Source organism: Micromys minutus, assembly GCF_963924665.1.
Source record: "Micromys minutus genome assembly, chromosome: 30".
In the NCBI taxonomy this organism is placed as follows: Eukaryota; Metazoa; Chordata; class Mammalia; order Rodentia; family Muridae; genus Micromys; species Micromys minutus.
Genome location: NC_137965.1, coordinates 27,615,637 through 27,643,367, shown reverse-complemented (window position 1 = coordinate 27,643,367; position 27,731 = coordinate 27,615,637). Strand labels below are relative to the sequence as shown.

Here is a 27,731-nt window from a genome sequence, read left to right as displayed (position 1 = left end):
TAGAATAGTCATTTACTAAAATGGAGACTACTAGATAAGTAGATAAGGGACAAGGAAAAAACTGAATTTTTTAAGTGTGAAATGTATATTAGATATACCAGTGGAGATACCAAATAGGTAGCTGAATATGAATCTGAAATTCAGAAAAAAAAATCTAAGTATATATAAATCAGGGGGTCAAAGCCAGTAGAGAACAACTAGAAAGCAAATTTAGGTAGAGAAAAAGAGAGGCCCAAGGATTTAAATGGCAGGGCATACTAAACTTTAGTCATTGGAAAAATAAGATAAATCAAGAACACTATCTCAAGGCTGTGTGCATAAAGACTTTCGAACAGGAGAGGGTAATTAATCATATTAACTGCTATTTGTGCATTATTGATAAGGTAAGAGACTTGAGATGATTCTAGAACCAGGAAATTCACCAGGGACCTTGGTTATGACATTACTGGTAGATGATGGTTTGTCTGAGGTTTAAAAGAACATGGGAAGAGGGTAAATGCTGATGCCTCTGCAGAGATTTACTACAAAGGAGGAGCAAGGACTGGCGTGATAACTAGAGGGGTTGTGAAGAAAGAGTGAGTCAATGATGCATACATAGTATATACACAAGTAATATTTGTCAGGGTTTTGTTGATGGGAATAATATTGGAGAAACTTGGTCATGTAGGAAAAAAGCTGGAACTGTTGAGAAAAAGAATGTTTATATTTATAGAATAAATACAGGTATAGTATAAAAATGAGTGTAATGGTAATTACTGATAACCTTGATGACTTGATATTGCTACATTTTTATCACAAGTGAAATGCATTCAAACATTGTGTTTAGTGCTTGCTGATAGGCATTGTAATAGGCACTGTTTCTGTAGTCACATCTCTGAATTGGTCATTTAACTAGCCTTCATTATAAAATAAAAAATGACATATGCTGGAGATAGAAAATAATATCAGTTGCTAATAAAGCAACCTGATTTCTCTCTCAAATCAGAAGTAGCAGCAAACAGGTAGTTGTGTCCTGGTTGAAATGTGATGTATATGAGGGACTGTACTATTGCCTGAATACTTGCAAGCCCAGTTTGGAGTCTTAGTGTTTGCTTGCTCCTCTATACATTCATTAATATAGTACATTTCTTTAGAAGAAGGAAGATCCTGACTGTTTCAGTAGCATGGAAGACTAAAATTACGATGTAATTACTACTACCACAGAGACTTTCAAAGCTCTGATAACTGACTGTGTTTTCTCATTGTATGCACTTGGATTGTGCACTGGAGATGGGGAAAGGGATGCCATATAAATTTGTCACTTTTCTATTGAAAACACACACATTCTGACTGTTTCAGTGCTGACATGGAAACAGCAGAGTACACTGGCAAGCCACAAAGAATGGCTCATGGTCAGTTTAATGTGCATAGGAATCTAACTCCCTTTGTTAATGTTTATATCTTTAAATATTTGTATTTAAGTATAGTCTACATCTATGTACATGGAAGACTAATAATGTACTATAACTATGTTGTATATATGAACTCACGTATTTTAGAAATAATGGATAATCTTAGATTCTTGATTCTCTAGCCTATAATTGTCTGATATTTTCTCTCTCAATGATTTGAACAGGGAGCGTCTCTCTTGCTGATGTTGAAAAGTTTCCTTAGTGAAGATGTGTTTCAGCATGCTGTCATTCTCTACCTACACAATCACAGCTATGCAGCGATTCAAAGCGATGATCTCTGGGACAGCTTCAATGAGGTAAGTAACAGATAATCCAATCCAGTTAACACTTACAGACATGGTGCCAATGAGAGATGTTTAAGAGAGAAAAGATAGAGCTTAGCATGTAAGTGTTTGTTATCAAAGTCAAGAAATGAAAATATTCTTTGTTGTTATTTTAAAAATGTATCTGGCATGGATGGACATATTATTCTATACCTCAGTCTCCATTCCTCTTTTGCTAAAGAAACATTTTCCCCTCAATATTAATGAATATTACTTATTTTTGATACTTTACTTTTTTGCAAAAAGTTATTTTAAAGTAGTTATATTTTCTAGTTTTTCTACCTTTAATTAATGGTTCTATATGGAGTCCTATGAATCTCTTGATTTAAGGGCCCTAATCCCTCTCAGTCCCATATTGCCTTTGAGTTGTTTGTGTCTTAGCTTTTGTTCCACTTCTGCGTTTTAACAAGCAGTGTAATTAGATAGAAGTTATTCTTCAATGCAGTGTGTGAGCCCAGTTTGCCTGTATCCGTATGTTGGCTGCACAGTCTTGGTCGGCTTTTAAGTTTGTTAATCTGATCTAGATTGATAGTTCTTTGTGCTCTGCAAGATCACAGATGTAGATGAAAATCTGATAAAAGTTCATGTCATCTGCTTCAGCAAAACCACATACATGCAAAACAACACACATAGTTTCAGTATTATAGTTCCTGTGTCAAGAACCCTTGTTTTGGGAGAACAAAAAGAAACCAAACTTGTTTTGGATCTGTCTCATCACTTACTCTGTATGTTAGTGTTTCCTACTATTATCTTTCCACCCAGAAGAAGGACTTTCCTACTGAGTTCTGCTTGAAAGAAGAAATAATTTTTACTTCCTAACACTAGTTTTCATTGTTTTTTTTTTTTTTTTTTTCTTGAGTAAGATGTTGGCACTTGAGTTGAGAGCCATCACTTACTGGTTCCCATCACATGTCTTGACATTTGGAACGTATGCCTGCCTTCATCACTCACTGCCAGTAATGTTCCGTCCCAGCCTTCTTTATAACATTATCCCCAGGTCTTTTCCAGCATCCATATCAAACTACACTAGTCTGGTCTTCTCAGACTACTACTTTAAACTCCTCAAAGTATCTTGCTTTTCTTCCCAGCCACTGGACCTGAAATAAATAGGTTGGAGCTATGAGAAAGATAAGATTAATACCTCAGTGGAATTGGGAAACATTGTTTTCTACGTTTATACTTTAAGCAGCATATGGTCATTGAAGTAGAACCTGTCTTGGTGATGTAATAGTTGAGGTTTTATGGTGATGTGGTGGCTTCAGTTTACATCTGAGTAATCCAGAAAAGTGGGCTAAATCATGAATGTAACCTTCCAGCTTTAAAGAGACCATTTATCCTGAACCACTTTTTCATCATTGATACCAGATGTCTTGGAGGTAGTGAGCTTTCCAGGGTCTAAATAATCTGTGGCATTACATTTTAGATTTTGCAGGTAAAGTTTATACATTTTGGGGAAATAAGATCTATGATCACAAAAAAGAACACTGTTGTTCTCTGAGAGACTCAGTTAAGGGAGCAGAGTTTTTGCTGCTGCTGCTGACATTATCTGTCACCCTTTAGCTGCCCAAGTGACTGGGTACTTAAAAGACAGTGAAGACACAGTAGGGGATAAGGGAGGGTGGAGAATTTCTGCTTCTCAGAACTGACGTACAATGCTTCTATCCTAGAATACTTCTCCCTCATTGCATCTTTGTGAAGTGGAGGTGCTGTGGCCAAATGTTCACTTATACCCTCTGTGAATTCTAATGTTAAACTCTACAGGTTAATAGCATACCTGCTGCTTTTCAACATGGTACCCTTCATGCTGAAACCCCCCTTGCATTACAGGCTAGTTTGCTTAAGCAGCTCTGTACTTAGTGTGATGAAAAGTGTGAACTCAACTCAGTATCAATTTTATGTGGTCTTCATGGAATAGATTAAGGAAAAAAGAAAAGGTACAGGAAAATTAGACTAAAACTTTTAAAGTAATTTATCTTTAAGCAAAACTAATTCTTCTTAATTTAATAGGTCACAAACCAAACTCTAGATGTAAAGAAAATGATGAAAACCTGGACCCTACAGAAAGGATTCCCATTAGTGACCGTCCAGCGGAAAGGGACTGAGCTTCTTCTACAACAAGAAAGACTTTTTCTAAGCATGCAACCAGAAATTCAGGCTTCAGATACAAGGTATCATCCAGTTTCTCCCCACCTCCTGTTGCTTCCACCTTCAGATCTAAGGATTTTAGATGTTTGTACCAACATTCTTGTGAAACCCGCTGAGGTCGTCCCTCTCTAGGAGTTTGGAAGCTTTTCAGTTTCCAGTCACTGTCCGAAACCATGTCTCAATATCAGGAAGAAAGCTAACCTCCAGTCTTTTTCTTCTGCAGCCACCTTTGGCATATTCCAATATCCTATGTCACTGATGGAAGAAACTATTCAGAATATCGATCAGTTTCACTACTGGACAAGAAATCAGGTGTGACTATAGTTAATACCTTTCTAATAAAAAATCATTAATAGTGTAATTTTTAAAATTTGAACATAGATTACATTTTCCAGTATGTACATTCTCTGATCTGATGTCATAAATCATCATCCAAAATTAACTGCATTAAGACTAACTCTTTATATGTATAGAATTGTCTTTTAGTTGTAAGAAATAAGGTTTGTAAAGCAAATAAGTAAAAAAAAATAATAATAATTTTAAATTTTAAAAAGGCTAAAGAAATTTTAAAGAATATTTTGGCAATGTTTTATTTTTAGGTGCTAGATAAATATTTTATGCTTTAAAATGAGTAAAAGAACCAGAGCAATTGCTTAAAATGTTATTATCTGCTTTCAAGGTTTGGCTTGGAGCCAGTGCATTTTAACAAGCATTTTATAGATTATTTATATGCATAATAAAGGTTGATTCATGACCTAACTTTACAGTAAAGCTTATTACAACATATCTTGTAAACATGCACATCCTTTGGTAATGAAAAATGGGCCAAGGAACTATGATAACACAGAGATGATAAATCATGGCAGCAACACGGGCTGAGTATCTCTAATGAGCGGCATTAGAACAGTCAGAATACTTCAGATTTTTAGGTCATTTTAGGTTTCAGATTTTCAGATTATGAATGTTCTAGTAGTAAGATCTGTACAAAAGGTAGAAAAGCTACAATGTTTCAGATTTGAAACATTTCTATCCCTAAGTTTTTCAGAAAGTGGTAGTTGATCATATATGTTTAACCATAAGGAGTCCATAAAAATCTATTGAAATGTAATTTCTAACCATTTGTGAGATAAATCTGTATCTACATATATATCCTTTTAATTTACATCCCAAAAGAACATAAAGCTCTTGTATTACGTGAGAATCAGCAATGAGTACTTCAGATTTATGAAAAAGGAAAGTTCCTGCTTAGATTTGGGCCTGTTTTCAAATCTACATTTTGATGGGTGAGTGAAGCCCAGTTGTCTGGTTCACACCATGGCTCTCCCATTTTCATTTAACTAGATTTTAGAGGAGATGTTTGGCCTTCGTGAGCCTACTCTAAAATAGGGATGTAATAAGGATTCTTAGAGTTTATTTATAATGAAGCACCTAAAATAATGTCTGGCACAGGTTAAGATCGTGTTAGACATTATTCCTCATGACCTTCCTAAAGAACCTTTAAGCACAGTGTAGCCACATTGCATAAGCTGTGTAAATGGTCTTCTAATGCCCTCAGAAGCTCACTAGTGCTTGCCTAGCATTTAATAATTTTTCTACTTGAAATCATGTACAATATAATTTCTATATCTTGCCTTTTTAAAAATATATGGTAATTGACATAGCCCTTCATTCTTATATACCCATGATTCATCAGTTGTCATTATTAAATTATTCCCTAATAAAAATATTAGATGGTAAGTTTTTTCCTATCGTATGATTTTTTTTAATCTTCTCAAAATTGTAGACTGTTAGGTTTGTGATTAGGTACTTGACACTAAGTAGCTCTTCCGTGTTAAGTAAAGATGGAGGCAGCCAGCTGCAGTGAACATGCCATTTTGTTGTAGCTTTACCACACACTACAGCAGAGCACTGTGGCCACACAACAATCTCACCATGTATAGTGTTGGAAAGAGAAAGTGATCCCACCATCTCTTTGATTAATGTGTAAAAAGTGTTGCCTTCCCTGGTGAAACAGAACTCTAAACATTAGAAGTTCCTACAATGGTTTTCTGACCCAAAGAGGAATAACTTTCCCTCCAGGCATCTAGCAGTATAGTCTAAATGCAATGCAGCATTTCAAAGGAGCCAAGAAAGAAAATGTGCAAACTTCAAAATAGTATTTAAATTTTTGCTGGTATTAGAAATAGGCAATAAGAAATCTGCCTCTGTCGGCTCTTTAAAAAGCTCTCTTTATAAGTGCGTTTTTGAGATTCATGCTTTACAAAATAGCTCCAACGTTCCTTATTCCTTACAATAGTCATGTCTCGGTTGCTATAACAGAATAACAAAAATTATTTAATGGGGAGAAATATTTACATTAGCTCACAGTATGACAGGTTTCTGTTTCTGGCATCTGGCGGGAGAGACGAAAACCATTGGCAGGTTATACTTTTATGGAGACATTCAAAAGTAGTAACCTTCTTCCTCCAGAGCCTACCTCCTAGGTGCATATTCTCTTCCAGTTTATCAGACAGATAAGCAGTTCTTCCTCAACAATTAGATCCTCTAGCTTAGGACCAAGCTTTCAACATATGACTGTAGAGAGACATGTGTGAGCCATAGCCTGCCTTCCTTCCTCCCCCTCTGTTCTTCATTATTCCCTGTCCCCTCTCTCCTGCTTTCCCTCTCTTCTTCCACCTCGATCTATTTCTCCCCTTCTCACCCTCTTTCCTTCTCCATTCCCTCTTTCTCTTCTTCCTCCTCCTCCTTTTCCTTTTTCCCTCCCTTTCTCTATGATCCTCTCCCACTCTTTCTCCTTCTACGTCCCTTCGCATCTCTCCCTTACCTGATTTTTCTGCAGAGAAAAATTTCCAGCACCTCAAACAGGCCGTGCTTGTGTCTAAACTGTTCTGTGTGTTGTGGTCTCTTGAAGAACACCCTGACTTCCCACTCCCTGGACCCCCTCCTGTTCATTACTCAGCCCTTAGCTAAGCCATGCCTTGATCCACAAAGACCTCTGCATCCCCCAGAAGGTAGATTTCTAGGTTATAGTTTCAAGTAATAGTTTTTACTTTTTATTCAGGATATTCTGTGAATACTGTGTACTTGTGTCCCCCCCCCCCTTGTTATATTTATCTCCCCTTGAGGGTAAATATTGTGATTTGTAAGTCACATTAGTGAATTAGCACGTAGTAGGTGCATAAACAATTACTAAGTAAATAAAATCGCTGAATTATAATGTTGACTATAAAAACTTTTCAAGAAAGAACACTTAAAGCCAAATGAAATGTCTTATTTTTCTTCATTGGTAAAACTCACAGTAAAATGGAATATGCACAGAAGAATATACTTGTTGAATCTGCAGCTGGAAGTGGCCCAAGTTGCTATAATTGTCACTAATAATGGAGTTCCCCTCTGGCTCTTCTGACTTACTTTCTGTCCGTTCATATTTTAAGAGTATACACTGAAACACTCTGCTCGTAAAAGAAAAGGCTTGACCCTAAAGGCACTTGAACCTTCTTGCCCCTGATACCCCAAAAGTAATTACTCTCAACTTAGGTGCAGTGTTCTAGAGAAGATGGCTTTGGTTTCAGCACTATAAGATCCTCTGGTTTCTTAGGTCTACAGCGGTGCTCTAAGTGTAACTTACTAGTTCAGTTGTGTGTTAAGTCCAATTAGCATCTTTGCCACCTTTTACCATATACATTATTTTTGAATAATTGTTACACATAATAACAGGCTAAAGGGAATCATAGTTTAGGTTATGGTAAATTTTACTTTGTCCACTTTACCTTTCTTGTATCTATATTTTATATATTTTTTTAAATCCAAAATATTTAACTCTAGGAGATAATAAATTTTAACTGGAGATGGTATGTCTCTGAAAACGTATGTATGTCACCATGCCAGAAATATTTTTATGAAACTAAAAGGTGTGTCACTGGAAGGAAAGCAATTACAAAGAAAAAGAAGGAGGTGATTTACTGATACACTTTCAGTGCTGTTATCTTATCTCTGTTCCTACTTAATAACACCAAGAGGAGAGGAAGTGATACAAAAACCGAAGGGCTTTTGCAAAGCTGTAGCTAAACTGTGGGATGGTAACCCCTGGATGTCATATTTCCTAATTTTATAGTAAGAATGTATATTTTTATTTGTTTCAGGACCTCAGCATTTCTTCATAAAACAATAGTTGATTTTCATAGCTTATTGACAAACAAAAAGTCATAATTAGATTACTTTGTCCGGGTTTTTGCCATTTAAGATTAAATTGTCCACTCTTTATTTTACTATATAATAGACCGTAAAAACCAAACTGTCAATCGGTTAATGATTATAATAAATTGAAAACTTTTAAAAGTAGTCTCATCTCCATTTGAGATAGCAACCAGTTTTGTCTTTATATATAAAGCAGTTATTTATTGATACCTATGGTTTTGACGTCCTATGTCCTTGTTCATACTAGTTAAATGACACGTCTCCTGTCTCTGCTGTTGGCTATGTTACTAATGTTCTGCCAACTAATAGCAGTCATCATTTGAAACATACTCCCTACTGTAGTTCTTCTCTCTACCATCTTGAGTTGGCCAGGTTTGCAGGATAGTCCATGCCCATCAGTGAAAATATTCATTAATCCACCATTCATTATCCACTAAACTTCGGCCGTGCTTACTGTTCCGTTTTAGTCAGTGGAGCCTGTGGAATGCCTCTTCCCTGGGCTTTATCTTTAACAGCCCCACAGGGATTGTCCTTGCTAACTCAAATGAATATTATTGGTACTTTTTGGATTAGCTAATGATATAATTATCCTCATCAGTTAGAAGCCTGTTTACAATGGCCCTAACCTGGAACCATGACTTTTTCCTTTACTAATACTCCTCAGAACTACATTTTTCTCTGAAAAAAGAGTAACATGAATTTATTTCATCTAATTGATCCTTCCCATCTGTTACTATGTCAAGAATACAAAAGAAATAAATATTGAATCTTTTAATGAAGAAGTCTGATAGTTTTATTAAGACATAATTAGAAGCATTTCCATCTTCAGAATGTCCACAATATCAGAAAAATTAGAATAATAAAAGGAATCAGATAAATTTTAATTTATGCTTTTGAACTTTACAAACTGTAAGTGAAATGTTAAGTACCAGCATACCTTTCATGTTAGAATATGTTTCTGAAGCAATTTGTATGAAAATAATTCATTATACAAGCATTAACATAAGGAAAAAATTTAAATGTTTTAAAACAGGAGCTTGACTAAAGTGGGGCAGGTTCTGACAGGGAAGGTGGCTGTTCGAGCCTTGCCTAGTAAGACAATGGGAGGGAAGGGGTTGAAAGTTAACGTTGGAAATGCAGGATGAACATTAGCACTTGTAGGACAGCTGTAGGAAATACTCATTAATTCAAACAAATATAGCAAAACATGACAGTAAACATGTGCTACAGTTTGAAATTATTTGTTATGACCTTAGTCATTATTTGTTCGTTCCTGTGATAAGGATTTGTAACCTGCCAGGTGCCTCACCGAACCAACTGAGAAGTTACCAGTGAGAGATCAGCAGTAGGGCTGTGCTTGTCCTTAGTTACCAGTGAGAGATCAGCAGGAGGGCTGTGCTTGTCCTTAGTTACCAGTGAGAGATCAGCAGGAGGGCTGTGCTTGTCCTTAGTTACCAGTGAGAGATCAGCAGGAGGGCTGTGCTTGTCCTTAGTTACCAGTGAGAGGTCAGCAGTAGGGCTGTGCTTGTCCTTAGTTACCAGTGAGAGATCAGCAGTAGGGCTGTGCTTGTCCTTAGTTACCAGTGAGAGATCAGCAGTAGGGCTGTGCTTGTTCTTGCACATCTTTGCCTCCAGCCTTTCCACTGTGACTCTTCCACTGCACCCGCCTCTTTGTCAACTTTTAAGAACATTTTTATTAGTAGTTTTAGTATTTAGTAACATAATTATTCATAATTTTAAGCATGTTGAAAATTTATCAGTACCTTTTGTAGTAGATTCCTTGTTTGTACATTCTCTCCCCTTCCAAAATCCACAGGCCTTTTAAACAATTCTCTTAATACATACATATACACATATGTAGGTGTGTGTGTGTTTTTAAAAAATGTGCCACTATCCTGTTATTTTAACTCAAATGCTTATTTTCTGCCTAACAAAACTTTTCTAATGTTTATTTTGATAGCTTTGAGGTGTTTTCTAAACGACTTTATTCTTTACTGCTAAAATAAAAGACAAAGGTTGAGATGGGACATACGTTGCATAGTACACCTACTGTTTTAGCTGCCGTTCCACTCTGCACCCCATCACGCCCCGTCCCATGCATAATTTATTAAAGAATAACATCTTAGACATTTCTCCTTCCACAAAGCCTCTCCAGATTGCCCTTCCAAGTGAAATATTTCTGTATGCTTCCATGGATGTTGTGTTTTCTTTTCCCATCAGTGACACTTTGTGATATTGTATCTAGATGCTCTTAGTAGACCATAAGAACAGGTCCCTCAGTCTTCTTTGTCATCTGTTCTCCTTTGCCTGGTCCTAGAGTTAACCATGTGTGACGAATAAACAATGTTTAAATGAATGAGTAGCAGCCTTTGTTAAAGTAAAACTTACTGTACCAAAGATCATAGGTATGAAAACATAACTTGTTACCTTTGACAAGACAAAGTCCTCTATTGTCTTCTCTTGGTGTTTTAATTTTTCCTCTCCTTTAGATGTCATCAATCTTACAGAACAAGTACAGTGGGTCAAAGTCAACACAAACATGACTGGCTATTACCTTGTTCACTATGCTGATGATGACTGGGCAGCTCTAATCAATCAGTTGAAAAGAAATCCTTATGTTCTGAGCGACAAAGACCGAGCCAACCTGATCAATAACATCTTTGAACTTGCAGGGTAGAGTGTGCTTGATTTCCATTGTTATTGTCATGTTTTGAAATGTTATTGCTGTAAAGAACAAGTCAGAGCAGGCTGAGAGAACAAGTGTATATTGACTGCTAAGTATATTCATTGTTTTTAGAGATTTTATAAGGGATTAGAAACGTCAGCTATAGACACATTGAATAATAATCAGGATCAATACTAGTTCAAGAATAGATACCAGTGAGTAGTATACATATTTTGTTCAGTAAAAATGTAAGCATTATAGCTTCACATAACTTTTTGAAGAAAAAAAAAATCTCCTCATGAAGCCATTAGCTTCTGCCTAAAGCTACTGCTAACCCATAGGTTGAATAGCATCTGTAGTGACTGGAGCCTCCTTATCCATGTGTGAGTTACCTTCCCGACCACCATATACATTATAGAAGCCCAAAGCCAAGAAATGGCAGTGATATTTTGTAGAGTGCTTCAATTTTAGATTGACTCTAGATTTTGAAACACAAACAATACTCATTATTTTCCAAAGTTTGACTTGTGTGAAGTAGCCTTGTTATGTCTTTCATCCATTACTGCTATGACTTTTACAAACTGCCTAGTTAGTTAGTTAGTTAGTTAGTTAGTTAGTTAGTTAGTTAGCTAGCTAGCTAGCTAGAGACAGGTGTCACCATGTAGCCTTGGCTAGCCTGGAGCAACATCAGGCTGGCTTCAGATTCAGAGATCTACCTTTCTTCCTCTTCAGTGTGGGGATTGAAGGCATGTAACACCATACCCAGCCTAACTGCTTGGTTTATAAAAGGTATTCACTGTAAAAAAAAATCACAGTAGTGTTTACAAATAGAGTTTACAGTTTTGCAAACTGAGTTTACAGCAGGGAATAAGATTTGTCTGTTTACTGAGTCAGTTATTCCAAATCAGATACTAATTTAGATAGGGGCTGTACTACCCCCAGTTTTGTGGTAGGTAGAAGAAATTAGTAAATAAAATTAAGCAGTCTTTTTTCCAAGACAATGTAATGTTTTTACTTAGTCAGTGCCAAATAAGAGATGATGTCTGGATCAAAGGTAAGCTATTTTTGTATCTTTCTATTAAAATGCATCTTTACCTGTGATCCACTTAAAATATTTTTACCTGATTCTAACTTTGTCTGATGCTACTGTAAACCTAAGTGTCATGTCTGTAGAACTCACTACTCACTATAAAATTTTCTGTAGTGAAGTTATGTGTGTCTCAATAGATTTACAGTTTGTATTCATTTATTCTATAGCCTTGGCAAAGTGCCTCTTCAGATGGCATTTAATTTGATTGACTATCTTAGAAATGAGACCCACACTGCTCCCATCACTGAAGCCCTGTTTCAGACGAACCTCATCTATAACCTCCTAGAAAAACTGGGACATATGGACCTGTGCTCAAGATTGGTGGTAAGTCTTTCTTCCTTCAGTTTCTCTTGTGGCCTGCCTTTAATACTGTTATTAACAATTCTATTAACATTCCTTTTTTTTAAAAAAGCAGGTAAATTCCAATTCCTTTATTTCGATGGTTTTTATATCTTTTCTTGATCAAAATGCCAATATTTACCATGAAAAGTTGATGAAGCTTTTATATGAAATAGTATTCTTTCAATATCAAAAAAAAAAAAAAAAAAAAAAAAACCCAGACATTTGACTGCTATGAAATAGAGCATCTGAAAAGAAAATGTCCTTGGGGACTCTCTTTTGTTTTTATATAACCTGTCTTGAGACCAGTCACGTAATCTAACTTTTGACACTTCAACAACAAATAAGGTAATATATTAGTTACCTAGGACTGCCTTAATGTATTATGACAAACTTGATGTACAAAAATAGCAGAAGATTATTTATTTAGCCGTTGGAGGCTAGCAGGCTAAGGTCAAGGTTTTGGCAGGGTAGAGTATCTTGTAAAGAATATCCACCACCTATGTTTTTCTTAGTTTCAAGTGAGTACTAACAAGCCTTGGGATTCCTTCCTTAAATTTATATCACTCCTGCCCCATCTCTGTTGACAAGGCACTGTACTGTCTGTGTTTCCATGCCCAAATTTGCCAGTTGTCATACCAGCCTGTAGGTTAAAGCCCACAATTACCCTGTATAACTTCATTTTCACTTCATTATATCTACAAAGACAGTGTTCCCAATTAAGGTTGTATGAAGTGGGGGAGGTGCACTATTGAATGTAGTGTCAATAGTAGCAGATAAGACTAATACTTATCACTCATCTATATCACTCTTGAAGGACTCTGACTTGGAGGGCTTTAAAAATGCCCTAAGGGGAAGCAGAACATCTGCCTACTCTAAAGCTGTCTAGCTAGTTAGTTTCATGGTAGCAGAAGCCCTTCTTCTATGTGCCTTTCTCTGTTCTAGTTAAGATTATTAGTCTTGGGAAGCACTTGGTAATTACCCCAAGCTATCTCTTTGTTGAAATCACAAATTGGATCTTTGGGATATTTTCCTGGTGTTCAACCCATCTTCTGCTGCTTCTTCATCCTGTGGTTTCAGGTATTTGTTTAGAACATACTGTAAAGGAAGATCCAAGGGACTGGTGAGTAAGGGCGAGGATAGACGGCTTAGTGCCTATTTCTAAGACTTGGGCCTTTAGTGCTATAACTCCTTACATTTGTTTTTTTATTAAATGCCAACTTGGCTGTGGGATGGTAAACCATGCCAGAAATCTTGGTGGGTAGAGCAGGTTGAGATCCTAGGAACTTGGAGGATGCACATCTGAGATGGTACATACCTCCCTGCTCCCTGCCAAATTCCTAGCCTGGAATATGTGCCACTATTCCTACATAAGTGCTAATGAGGTGCCTAAAGGCCCTGAGGGTTTAGCCAATAAGCTGCCCTTCCCAGACATTTCTCCCTGCAAAAGGTATTTAATTTCGGGTCCACCCTGAGAACTGGGTATGGTATGCATCCATTTTCCACAGTGAACAACCAGTAAGCAGTTTGGAACCAAGGACTGTCTCTTTCATTGAGAACTGCCCTGTGGAGCATGGAGCAGGCCTTCACCTACTCCGCAGCATAATTCTCCCCGATTCTCTTGCCTCCCAGCCACAACTGCAGCCAAGCTAAGGACCTTCACTGATGAGCAAAGCTGGAGCTCCCATTCCCCCTGGCCCCAGGCTAGTTGCCATCCTCAGCCCTGACTGTTCTCAACTCCTCGTGTCTCATGTCCCACAACCTTGTCACTAGCCTGGGGACCCCGGACACTTTTTTCCTAACAGTTCTGTGCCTGACTTATCTGTGTGGTTTTCTAGCTGCAAATTAGGGAATACCAGCTTCAGCTTTCTCACATCTCACCCCCCCGGAACCCCAGCACCGCCCTGCTGTGGAATTGGAATAAGCATTGTCAAGCTTCCACATTTCATCTCCTCGGCAGCTGTGCCCAGTAGCAGCATAGAACACGGACCCACACTTGGCTTTAATTTATAAAGAGAAAACCATTAAAATTCTTGTTTTAATCATAGGGGATTTTGATAACATCAAAAGTATCAAACCATAAAACTACTTAGGAAGTAGAATGGCAGGCATTTCAAAGCCCTTGAATTCAATATTCAAGTGTATTGGTATTTAATGTTGGTGCCTGATTAATATTTATATCATTATAACCAAAACACATTTATTTTCTCATGAAAACTATGCATGATGTATACATCACTGTGTGAAATGCTGTGGTTTGGTGGGTAGGGTCTGGAGGTATACTTGAATTGTGCTAAACTGTTCACATCTGAAGTTAGTGTCTGGTTTTAGCCATGTTCCTGTTTAATAACTTACAAGTCTGTCATTCTCTTACATATGAAGCATCAGTGGGATAACCCTCTGCAATAAAACTGACAGTTCTCTTTTAAGAAACTTTGGTAACTTAAATAAATCAAAATGTGTGTGTGTGTGTGTGTGTGTGTGTGTGTGTGTGTGTGTGTGTAGCAAAGTGTCAGTTTCATTTTTGAAGTAGTCTGTCACTGTTGCTGCATTTTCTTGCACATACAGTGTTGGTGGCTAACATAGCACATCTCTTTATGCCCTTTATCTTCTTGCCACTCTGTGTGAAATTAGTGCTAGTTGTTTAATTACCTTAACTTTAAAAAAGGTTTAGAAACCTTATGAAAAATATTTTTTATTTTATTTTATAAAAGGAAAAGACAGCTTAAGGCATTGCTATGCTCTTATTAATATAAATAATATTGGAGACATAACCTGGATCATTTATTTAAATGGTCATATTTAAAACATCATATTCATCATTCTTTCAAATATATTTAACATACTGTGGGATTCTCTCTTAATCACTTGGTGTCAGGACTAGCAGCAAACCGTGCCCTTCGACTATAGCGCATGGGTGCTCAGAGCTTGGTCTTAGATCTTCCAGTGTCAGGCTTTCTCTGCTCGTGTGTCTCAGTACCGTCCCCACTGCTGTTACTGTGGCTCTCCACTGAGATTCTCAAAATAGGATTCTAGGCTATAACTTCCCCGCACATTGTGTCTTGGTTTTCGATTATAAGTACCTTTAATTTTAGTCTCCATTCCTTTGTAACAAACACATCAGGCTTACGGTCTGTGTCTGCAGTCAGGGATAGAGGGGTAGTGCTGTCTTGAAGATTTCAGATGGGTCAGTTGGTTGCAGATAGCAGGTACCACCAGCACAGCCAAGTGAGCCCCGTGCGATGTCCTGCAAAGGACAGCTGGCATGGCGAATATGTTTTGATTCCACGATCACCTTGTAGCTTTCAAGCTCTACCACCTCATACATTCAAGAAGGTGTCCGGGCTTTATTTTACTGCCTTTAAACAAACAGCCAAGTTAATGTGTTATCGAAAGCTTTGAGAGCTTCTTACTTGAGTTTGTTTTGGTTTTAGGGTTGGACAGTGATTTTTAAGAAAAGCATAATACTTCAAAAGAACTTAAATTGAAGTTTGCAGTTGAAAGGGTTTTGTTAGGCTTTATTATTGGGATAAAGTGGTGTCTTAGGGTTTGTATTGCTGTGATGAAATGCCACAACCAAAAACAACTCGTGGAGGAAAGGTTTTTTTCAGAAACACTTCCAGGTAATAGGCCATCATTGAGGAAAATTAGAAACTCAAATGGTGCAAGAACCCGGAAGCAGAAGCCATGGAGTCTACTTACTGGCTTGCTCCTCGTGGCTTGCTCAGCCTGTTGTCTTACAACACACAGAACCAGTCAGCCAACAATAAGCTGGGCCTCCCTCATCACTAATTAAGAAAGTGCCCTACCAGCCTGCCTACAGCCAGATCATACAGACAGTTCCTCATTTGAGGTTCCCTTCTTTCAGATGACACAGCTTGTGTCAAGTTGACAAAAAAGTAGTCCGCATGGGTGACAGTAAAGAGGTAGCTGCTGAGGAGAATCTTGCTCTTGCTAAGATCCTGCAGAGGGGACACATGGGGTTTTGTTTATTTCTTAATTTGACCCTTCTTATGTATAGCTTTAAGATATTCTTTACAGAAAAAAAAAGCATTTTATATGAGTTTTTCCTTCTGGGATTATGTGAGAGCATATTTCTTACAGTATTGTTAAATTTCGTGTACCTTTTCCCTCCCCAGTGAAAAATAGCTTGTAACGTGGAAGGACATCCACATCCCGTGAATAGCCTTCATGTTTCTTCAGAGGAAAAGATGAAAAGGGGCTGCCAGTTCTGTAATACACGAATGTTTCACAGTGTCCTTTCATTCAGAAGTAACTGCAACAATGCATTGGTTAGAATAACAGGTGGCATTATAGAGTAACTGTCCAGTTTCTGAAGTATTATAATATCTATAACTTAGAAACAATTTAGCTAAAATAAAAGTCTATATGCATTGCATGCATAGAAATGAAGAGTTAAAATCTGGTAAACCTGGGTAAATAACATGGATGTGAACTCTACGTCTGTTTCAGCATTTTTATGCAACTTTGACTTTTTTACACTAGAAATGGAAATAAGTAAACTAATTCCTGCAGGTGCCACTTTCTTTTAATTTTGTTAGGTTAATTTGCTAATGACCTAAAATTAGGTGGTATGTTTAATATACTTTTAATAATAGATTTAGAACTTTTTAAAAGTTAAATCATTGGTAAAGAAGTATATTTTAGCAAAAGATAGTGATACTTGCCTATAATCTCAGCAATAGAATTGTATATTCAAGCCCAACCTGAGCTATACAGTTAAACTCAGGAGTTGGGGTAACTCCTTCTGAGTTGCTTGTATCATTTTAAGTCCTACTCATAGCTTTATTATTGGATAATCTCATTCCAGCTAAATTTTGGCTTTATGTGTCAGTAAAAATGTATGTCTTTTTTCCTTATTGGGTAAATGTCGGAGAAAAAATATGTAATAGTCCTGATTTCCTGGTTGATTACATTATTATCAATATCATTTTAATTAATCTGGTTTTTGTCTGTAGACCAGAGTATATAAATTGCTCCAGAACCAAATCCAGCAGCAGACTTGGACGGATGAAGGCACACCATCCATGCGAGAGCTTCGGTCAGCCTTGCTGGAATTTGCCTGTGCTCACAACTTAGAGAACTGTACCACGATGGCCACAAAGCTGTTCGATAATTGGATGGCATCAAATGGAACTCAGAGGTGAAGTACACAACTACTTGAATGTGTCTTTTCCTGTTTCTTCCTAACGAAGGAATGATATCCCACTGTATGCACTTGACCTATTTAATATATTTTTAATAACCTTTGATTTGCATCTACTTCGTAGCCACTGTAATTTATTACTGTAATGTATTACTGCCATGAATTTAAGCATAGAATTTTTAACTCTTATAGATCTGATTTAAATTCTTCTGGCATATATCTGAAAATGATATTGCTGGATTATAAAGAATTTAGTATTTGTTTTGTTTTATCATATATCTGTATATGTGATTGTGTAAGTACCCATGTGTATGGATACTAGAAAACCATCTCTAATGTCAATCCTCAGAAACAGTGGCTTTCATTGGCCTGATGCTCACTAAATAGTCTAGGGTGGCTGGCCAGAGAGCCCCTGGGATCTGCCTCTTTCTGTCTGCTGAGTGTTGGTATTTCATACATAAAGTGCCTCCTTGACTTTATTATGTGGGTTCTGGAGATCAGACTCAAGTGCTCATGCTTGCCTGGCAAGCTCTTTATAGTTGAACTATTTTCCCTAACATTCCATTTTTATTTTTTAATTTTTAAGGAACTTTCATGATATCATGTTTCCCATAATAATTGTGTGATTTTGTTTCCACCAACAGAGAAACATTCCAGTCTTTTTTACATTCTTGCCAACACATGTTTTCTGGTTTTTGGTGGGTTTAGTTTGGTGATGGGGGTCTGCGTAACCCTGCTTGGCCTATCTGACTCCTGAGGGATGACATTAAGACAAACACATTCATACTTGGTGTAGTTTTCTGCTTTGGTTGTTTGTATTTAAAATTCTTTCCACCTATGGGGCTGAGGATCTAACTCAAGATCTCATACTTGCTGGACAAGTGCTCTACCACTGACCTCTCCACCTCTCTCCATCCCTCCCAGCACTGGCTCACAAGTACATGCCCCCATACTCAGCCCAGTTGTACACACAAGTAGCTGTTAAACTCTGGTCTGCATGCTTGTGTGACAAGTACTTTAAATGATGGAGCTATCTCCAGGACCCCAATTTTTTAGTTTTTGGTAGAAGATATTTCTCAGAGGGTAAGAGATATGAAATTTAGATCTTTAATTTAATTTAGCTATGAAGTGACTGGTGAAGTGAGTAGTTAGGAGAAATGCTCTTGAATGTAATTAATTCTTTCCAGGCTCCTTATTGAGAATATTGGAGCAATGATTAAAATATCATTTGGAAAGTTGAGATGGAAATTTTGACAATGGTCTGAAATCTTTCCTAGCTCTGAGACCTTAATAAAGGTAGTTGGCTATGTTTCATCCCCTTCATACACCCTGCCTCCCCAACATAAATTTACTGATTTATGCCATGAAACTTAGCACTCTGGGTTATAGTTCATACACTTACTCTGTATACTTTGGGATAGTGCATAATCTCCTACAGAGAAAGGAGTGTGTCTTTCATTCCTTCCTCTCTTCCTCCCCAGTATACAGCCATGTGTCTGCTCAGTAAATAAATTTAACTTTTATGTTTCTTAAAGTTATAACAATAGGAAAGTAGCATCATTGAATTAACTCTCAATTGTATGAAGTTTACAATTATTATTTAATCTGAACCAGTCAACTCCTTGCCTTTGTAGTCAGACATTTTTCTTTGTTAGTCTTATGCTTCATTACCTCTCTTACAGCCTGCCTACTGATGTCATGATCACTGTGTTCAAAGTTGGAGCAAGAACCGAGAAAGGCTGGTCGTTCCTCTTAAGCATGTATTTCTCCATGGGCTCTGAAGCAGAAAAGAATAAAATACTTGAAGCTCTTGCCAGCTCAGAGGATGTACATAAACTTTACTGGTATGGAACCACTCAAAGAATATGATAGAAAGAAACCAAATTTAAAAGCACTCTGCTGTTTAGAACAGGAGACCATTTTCTCTTGAGTTCTCACTCTGACTCTGTCCTGACTTGGACATTGTGGTGAGGAATTTCCTTGAGCTGGACTTTATCTTGGGGACTGTATCTTAACAGATGTACAGAGACACTTGGTTTGACAGACGTGAAGACGTCAGTAACCACAGACTCTGTGTGCTCTGCTGGGATATGTCCTCCCTTGGCATGATATTCTAAACTCTGCTGGTGCTAGATATTGATCTGTTTGTGCTGTCACTTTGAAAATACCAACACTTTAGAAAAAGACAACTAGAGAAGTTTGTGTATTCCTTCTTCCTATGAATTTATTGCTTATACATCTTAATATCCAACTGCATGGGCTAGAAACAGGAGCTGCTTGTGGGTGGGGGGAACAGGAACAGGAAGAAGCAGAGTAAAGGTTCAAGTGAACAATGCTACTTAGGACACTAAAAGCCATGCAGAGGGTAGAGGGAGCATCTTAGCCTGTTGCTTCTGTAACATAAATTCACTCGGCTACATCCTAACAGCCTCCCAGAGACATCCTTGGGCCCTACCCAGTTCTATGTTCTAAATGATACTCTGTAAATAAGCATTACCTTTTTTTTCCTCTTCATTTTTTTCTATCCCTGTCCCCGCCATCTCTCACCCACTCCCATCCTTCATCTGACTCTGGTATCTATTTTCTCCCATCCTGAGTAAGACTCAACCATTTTCCCATGGGCCCTACTCCTATTGTTTACTTAGCTGCTCTGAGTCTGTGAATTGTATCCTAGTTATTCGGTACTTTATGGCTAATATCTACTTATAAGTGAGTGCATACTGAGCCTGTAAAGACAGGGTCTGGGTTACCTCACTCAGGAAGATATTTCTAAGTCCATCCATTTGCCTGCAAGTTTTATGATGTCTTTGTTTTTAATAGCTGAGTAGTATTCCATTGTATAAATATACCACATTTTCTGTATCCATTCTTCTGTTGAGGGACATCTAAGTTGTTTCTAGGTTCTGGCTACTACAAATAATTTGCTCTGTACGTAGTTGAGTCAGCCTAGTATAATGGAGTATCTTTTGTATATGCTCAGGATTGGTATAGCCAGGTCTTGAGGTAGAACTATTCCCAATTTTTCTGAGAACCTACCACATTGATTTCCAAAGTGGTTATGCAAGTTCACGTTCCCACCAGCATGGAGGGGTGTTCCCCTTGCTCTACACACTCACCACCATATGCTGTCACTGTGTTTTTGAGTCATTTTGATTTGCGTTTTCCTGATGTCTAAGAAGGTTGAACCCTTTTAGAGCTTCTTGGTCTTTAGAGATTCTTCTGTTGAGAAGTCTTTGTTTAGTTTTGTGTCCCATTTTTAATCAGGTTATTTGATTTGTTGGTGTCTAATTTCTCGAGTTCTTTATGTATTTTGAATATAAGCACTCTGTCAGATGTAGGGTGGGTGAAGATATTGTTCTATTGTGTAGGCTACGGTTTTGTCTATAGATGGTGTCCATTCCTTACAGAAACCTTTCAGTGTCATTATGCCCCATTTATTAATTATTGATCTTTGTGTTTGAGCTATTAGTGTTCTGTTCAAGAATTTGTCTCCTGTGTCAATGGGATAAGGCATTTCTCCACTTTTTCTCCTATTTGATTTAGTGTGTCTGGTTTTCTGTTGAGGTCTTTGATCTACTTGGACTTGAGTTTTATGCAGGGTGATAGATATGGGTCTGTTTTTATTCTTCTACATAACAGAAATCTATCTAGACCAGTACCATTTGTATTTTGAAAGATGCTTTCTTTTTTTCATTGTATGGTTTTGGCTTCTTTGTCAAAACTAAAGTTTCCATAAGTGTGTGGGTATATTTGGGTCTTTGACTCTATTCTGTTGATCAACCTGTTAGTTTTTATGCCAATACCATGTGATTTTTTTTTTATTACTATTGCTCTGTAGTACAGCTTGAAATAGAGATGTGATACCTGATTTTTTTATTGTATAGGATTGTTTCAGGTATACTGGGTTTTTTGGTTTTCTATATAAAGTTGAGAATTGTTCTTTTCAAGTCTGTAAAGACTGTTAGAATTTTTTTTTTTTTAAATGGGGATTGCATTGAATCTGTAGATTGCTTTTGGTAAGATGGCCATTTTTACTATTGTTAATCCTGCCAATCCATGAGCATGGGAGATTTTTTTTGTTCTTATAATATCTTCTTCAGTTTATTTCTTTGGGGACTGTAGGTTCTTTCCATACAGGTCTTTCACTTGCTTGGTAGAGTTACACCAATCTTTTATGTTAGTTATGACTATTGAGAAAGGTGTTGTTTTCCTAATTTTTTTCTCAGCCCTATTCTTATTTATATAAAAGAGGGCTACTGGTTTTTTGGTTTGTTTTTTTTTTTTTTTTTTTTTTTCTTAAGTTAATTTGGCATCCAGATGCTTTGCTGAAGGTGTTTATCCACTTAAGAAGTTCTCTGGTTGAATTTTGGGGGTCACTTATATATACTGTCATATCATATGCAAATAGGGATACTTTGACTTCTTCCTATTTGTATCCCAATAATCTTTTTTGGTTGTCTTACTGCTCTAGCTATAACTTCAAGTACTATATTGAATAGATATGGAGACAGTATGCAGCCTTATCTTGTCCCTGATTTTAGTGGAAATGCTTTAAGTTTCTCTCTGTTTAATTTGATGTTGGTTATTGGCTTGCTATAAATCACCTTTATTGTCTTCAGACATGTGCCTTGTATCCCTGATCTCTCCAAGACTTTTAACATGAAGAGGTGTTAGATTTTTGTCACAGAATTGTTAACATCTAATGAGATGATCATGTGGTTCTTTCAGTTCATTTATATGGTGCATTACATTCATAGATTTTCATGTGTTAAACAATTGCTGTATCTCTGCGATAAAACTTACATGATCATGGTGGATGGTTTTTGATGTGTTACTGGATTTAGTCTGTGAGTACTTTATTGAGTATTTTTGCATCAATATTCACAAGGGAAATTGGTCAGTCTTTGTGAGGTTTGGGTATTACTAGCTTTATCAAATGAATTTGGTAATGTTCCTTTTGTTTCTGTTTTGTGGAATAATTTGAAGAGTATTGGTATTAACTCTTCTTTGAAAGACTGATAGAATTCTGTGTTTAAACTGTACGGCCTGAGCTTTTTTTTTTTGGTTGAGGAACTTTTAATGCCTGCTTCTATTTTCATAGGGACTATCATTTTACTTAAATTGTTTATCTGATCTTCATTTAACTTTGGTAAGTGGTATCTATCAAAAAAATTATCCATGTAACTTAGACTTTTCATTTTTGTTGAGTACAAGTTTTTGAGGTAAGACCTAGTGATTCTTTGGATTTCCTCATTGTCTGTTGTTATGTCCCACGTTTCATTTCTGATTTTGTTGATTTACTCTGCCTTTAAGTAAGTTTGGCTAAGGATTTGTCTATGTTGATTCCTCAAAAAAACAGCTCATGGTTTTATTAATTCTTTGCATTGTTCTCTTAGTTTCTAATTGATTGATTTCTTGCCATCTACATCCTGTTTTCATATTCATTCCGTTAGCCTGTGTCTTTTTACTGAGGATTTGAGTCCATTGAGTCCATTGATGTTGAGATATTAATGACCAATAATTGGTGATTTCTGTTATTTTGATGTTGGCAGTAATTTGTGTGTGTTTGCCTCTGTGTGTGTGTGTGTGTGTGTGTGTGTGTGTGTGTGTGTGTGCATGTATATGTGCATTTTTGCTGATTTGGGGCTATCTATTTCCTATATTGTCTTGGGTTGGAGTCTTCTTTCTAGCATCTTCTGTAGGGTTGTTTTTTGTGGATAGATATTGTTTAAATTTGCTTTTTGTCATGGAATATGTTGTTTTATTTATCTATGTTGATAGAAAGTTTTGTTGGGCTGGACCGATATCTGTAGTCTCTCAGAGTCTGGTTTTTAGAGTTTCTGTTGAAGTCAACTGTAATTCTGAGTAGGTTTGCCTTTGTGTGTTTCTTGGCTTTTTTCCATTGTAGCTTTTAATATTCTTTCATTATTTTTGCACATTTAGTGTTTTGATTATTAGGTAGCAGGAGGATTTTCATTTTTGGTCCAATCTATTTGATGTTCTGTAAGCTTCTTGTATGTTATAGGTCTATTGTTCATTAGGTTAGGGAAATTTTCTGGCCTTAGAGCTGCGCCTCTTCACCTTCTTCTATTCCTATTATTCTTAGGTTAGGTCTTTTTATGGTATCTCAGATTTCCTGGATGTTTTGTGTCAGGAACTTTTTAGAATTTAACATTTTCTTTGACGTATCAGTTTCTTCTATAATATCTTCTAAGCCTGAGGTTCTCTCTTCGTCCCTTGTATTCTGTTGTGATGCTTGCATCTGTAGCTTCTGTTCTCTTTCCTAGGCTTTCCATTTCCAGGATTCTCTCAGTTTGTGTTTCCTTTATTTCTGGTTCCATTTTCAGGTTTTTAACAGTTGTATTTCTATCTTTAACCTGTTTGATTCTATTTTCCTGTATTTCTTTAAGGGATTTATTTATTTAAGGTGGTGTTCTTGTGCTTTGGCTATGTTAAGAATTACAGGGCTTGCTGTAGTAAAATAGCTGGGCTCTGGTGTTGCTGTGTGGCCCTGACTCTTACTGATTATGATATTACCCTGGCCGTTAGCCATCTGCTTGTCCCTGATGTTGACTGGTTATTCCTGATTCTAGCAGGACTCCTTGGAGACATGCAGACAGAGCTGTGGGCCTGACAGTGTAGCTCACAGTGACGCTCACCTCTGCAGGCAGAGCTGTGGGCCTGACAGTGTAGCTCACAGTGATGCTCACCTCTGCAGGCAGAGCTGTGGGCCTGACAGTGTAGCTCACAGTGATGCTCACCTCTGCAGGCAGAGCTGTGGGCTGGACAGTGTAGCTCACAGTGACGCTCACCTCTGCAGGCAGAGCTGTGGGCTGGACAGTGAAGGTCACTGTGACGCTCACCTCTGCAGGCAGAGCTGTGGGCCTGACAGTGTAGCTCACAGTGACGCTCACCTCTGCAGGCAGAGCTGTGGGCCGGACAGTGTAGCTCACAGTGACGCTCACCTCTGCAGGCAGAGCTGTGGGCCGGACAGTGAAGGTCACAGTGACGCTCACCTCTGCAGGCAGAGCTGTGGGCCGGACAGTGTAGCTCACAGTGATGCTCACCTCTGCAGGCAGAGCTGTGGGCCGGACAGTGAAGGTCACAGTGACGCTCACCTCTGCAGGCAGAGCTGTGGGCCTGACAGTGTAGCTCACAGTGACGCTCACCTCTGCAGGCAGAGCTGTGGGCCGGACAGTGTAGCTCACAGTGACGCTCACCTCTGCAGGCAGAGCTGTGGGCCGGACAGTGTAGCTCACAGTGACGCTCACCTCTTCAGGCAGAGCTGTGGGCTGGACAGTGAAGGTCAGGGACATCTCACAGTTCACTTCTGCTAACTGCCCCAGGCAGGGATAGGTGGGGATGGGTATTTCTGGGGCTCAGTAGGGCTTCTGAGGAAGGCGGGCAGAGCATGCCCTGACAGTGGTCAGTGGACAGCATGCAGTTCACCTCTAATGAGCATTATTCTTAAAGCAGTGGCTAGCCTTTAACCTTAGCACATGTACTATAACTTGTCATTATAAATATTCAACCTAAACATAGAAAGTAAAATGACAAAATAGTTTTAGTGTCCTTTACTTTGTCCCATTTGTATTTGTCTTTTAGTAAGAATTAGTACTGGTCTGTGTGTTTCTGTGTAGTAGGCTGAGTATTCCTGACCCGAAAAAAAAATAGAAAATGTTTCCAAAATTGTAGTAAGTTGCAATTTTTCCTTTATATATCATAAATCATATGTAACAAATGTGAATGTGTATATCATGACTAGTAAAATAATCAAGTTTTAACTTGTATTCTAAGCCTAGTCCAACCTGATTTACCTTGAATTGATTAAAAGCTTTACATTGGAACCCAACACTAATCTAAGCTTAGTCACAACTTCAAACACAATTATCTTGAAGGCTAAATCTGTTTTCTTCTTCAGGTTAATGAAAAGTAGCCTTGATGGGGATCTCATCCGAACACAGAAGTTGTCACTCATCATTAGAACAGTGGGCAGACATTTTCCTGGACATTTGCTGGCATGGGATTTTGTTAAAGAAAACTGGAATAAGCTTGTACATAAGTAAGTTTCTTGGGGAATGACTGACTTTCATACTCTCAGGCTGTGCATTTGCAGTGTTCCTAGTGCCTCATCCTCAGTGGGGAAGCACTTGTTATGTGCCCGCTTCCTATTTGATATCCATGTTCATAAGCATCACAGCCCTTAGCAGTGGGTTTCATTGGAAGGCTGACCAAGGCCCAGTACACCTGACAAGCTAGGCACCCAACCTGGCTGTGGACTATTTCAGAATATTTGTTTAGTTATACATTAGAAATATTTTTTGATTGCCAAGGCATATGCTGGGTACCACATATAGGTGTTTTTTTCTTTTAAAGCAGTAATGACTTTTCTGGGTATAGATGATTTTTGAGAAACAAATTGAAATTCTGTCAGAGTACACCAAGCTCCGACCTCCTTTCCTGCCACCGGCAGTGTGTAAAGATGCCCCAGCTTCTGTGCAGGTCCAAGAGGAAGACTGTACTCTGCCTGTACGGTGGGTCACTGCCTTCATGCTCTTGGTGTCAGCAGTTGCCTCATTTTTTCTCTAATATTTGTGTTTCTTCAGGTTCCATCTGGGCTCCTATACCATACAAAGTATTGTTGCTGGATCTACTCACTTATTTTCAACAAAGACACATTTATCTGAGGTTGGTAGTACAAAATGCTAGCAGGGAAATTGCAAGACTCCTCTGTTGAGGTGAAGTAGAGGCTTTTCGAGCTAATTCTAGTCCCTCCTATCTTCTTTCATAAATTCTAACAATTCTGCATTGAGGTTATTTTTAAATGATTACGTGTGTATCAAGGAGATGAAGTTGTGATTTACTCTCACCACTACTTGCTGTCTCCTCAATACAAATACTTTAAGTAGTAATAAAATTATTTTGAGGAATCCCATTCAAAAATGTGAGTTTATCAAGCCTAATGTTAGATTGACTCATTTTTCTAGTTTAAGAAATGATAAGGAAAGAAGTACAGACATGGTAAAGGCACCAGCAGGGAAGAAAGGGTTGCTTTCGTTTTTCAGACCACTTCAAATATTACCAGGCTTGGCTGAGGCAAATAGCTTGGGTATTAATAGGGCTGCTCCTATACTTTACCATACTCCTCTGCGTCCTAAATGCCAGACCTTGGAGCTACCATCACACAGTTAGGACGTATTTCCAAAGGCCAGTCAGGGAGCCTCAGCCTTTCTTTGTCTAAAATACTTTTCTGTGGAACTTGCAGGTCCAGGCCTTCTTTGAAAGTCAGTCAGAGGCAACCTTGCAGCTTCGGTGTGTTCAGGAGGCTTTTGAAGTGATTCAGCTGAACATCCAGTGGGTGGCCAGGAATCTGGAAACTCTGACGTGGTGGCTGTAATGCTCACAGCTAATCTGCCGGTGCCCATGGCTCTGCTGCTTTTTCAAAGTTTGAGTGAAGGCCAGCCTGCCGCTGAGTTGTTTGCACTGTTAGCTCAGGACCCAGTTGTGTTTTTCATATCTGCTCTGAAATGTCTTTAGGCTGTAGTTATTTATTACAAAATTATATTCACCTGTATGTCAACCATCTACAATTACAATGAATAATTTTTCTTTGATACACAAATGGAGAAAAAACGTCAGATTTGATATTTTGTTGTATTTCTCAGTGTCTAGATGTCATTGTTACAGTGCATCCAAGGAGGGTCTACTGCAAGATCCACGGCATCTGTAGTTTGCTGGTTGCTCGGCTCTTTGCTGCTTCCTGTTAAATACACAGATCTGGGTGTTAGTAGGTCCCCTGAAGAGTGCAGTGACAAAGACATTGAAGGTGCAGCTCTAGAAGATGACCTCCGCTGTTCTTTAAACCTTTAAGGAGTTTTATGTCCAAATTATAATTTTTCCTGCAAAATAGCCAAGTTCTAAAGAATTTGTCATATTTCTGTTAAATTGAACAAACAATCAGGCCCAAAATTTCAGTTTTGCAAGTATTTAACACTTTCTGCTTCATCTTTATGGCACTGTGTAGGAAGTGTTTTGAACTGAGTTAACATTAATTACTTTACTCATGAATTCCAGTACTCCCAACTTTGTATCCTGGTAAGGCCTTCCACAGAGGAGTGCCACGCTTGGGAGGCGGCCTATGAGCACTAGCAGCTTTGTCATTTCTTTCACCCAAGAATGTCATTTGTTTAAGTTGCCTTTTGACCTAACAAATCGTACCCTCCTCTGCGAATCATACCCATGTGTGGTTTTTACTTTATGTTACAGTGTATATAAGACGCATTTCTTAAATAGGGTCTTCAAGAAATTAAAGCTTTTTATTTTGATATTCACCATAATACCTTAAAGGTGCAAG

General features: G+C 37.9%; 1 protein-coding gene across 1 annotated transcript in view; it reads left to right on the top strand.

Moving 5' to 3' along the window:
• LNPEP (leucyl and cystinyl aminopeptidase) overlaps positions 1-26,952 on the top strand; it is a 79,735-nt gene extending 52,783 nt beyond the window's left edge. The window contains exons 9-18 of the mRNA XM_080941805.1: positions 1,616-1,747; positions 3,782-3,942; positions 4,143-4,231; positions 10,606-10,789; positions 12,039-12,195; positions 17,190-17,374; positions 19,060-19,221; positions 25,299-25,439; positions 25,984-26,065; positions 26,643-26,952. Of these exons, the coding sequence (XP_080797931.1) occupies positions 1,616-1,747; positions 3,782-3,942; positions 4,143-4,231; positions 10,606-10,789; positions 12,039-12,195; positions 17,190-17,374; positions 19,060-19,221; positions 25,299-25,439; positions 25,984-26,065; positions 26,643-26,774 (1,425 nt within the window). The 3' untranslated portion in view covers positions 26,775-26,952. The remainder of the gene's footprint in view (positions 1-1,615; positions 1,748-3,781; positions 3,943-4,142; positions 4,232-10,605; positions 10,790-12,038; positions 12,196-17,189; positions 17,375-19,059; positions 19,222-25,298; positions 25,440-25,983; positions 26,066-26,642) is intronic.
• The last annotated feature ends 779 nt before the right edge of the window (positions 26,953-27,731 follow it).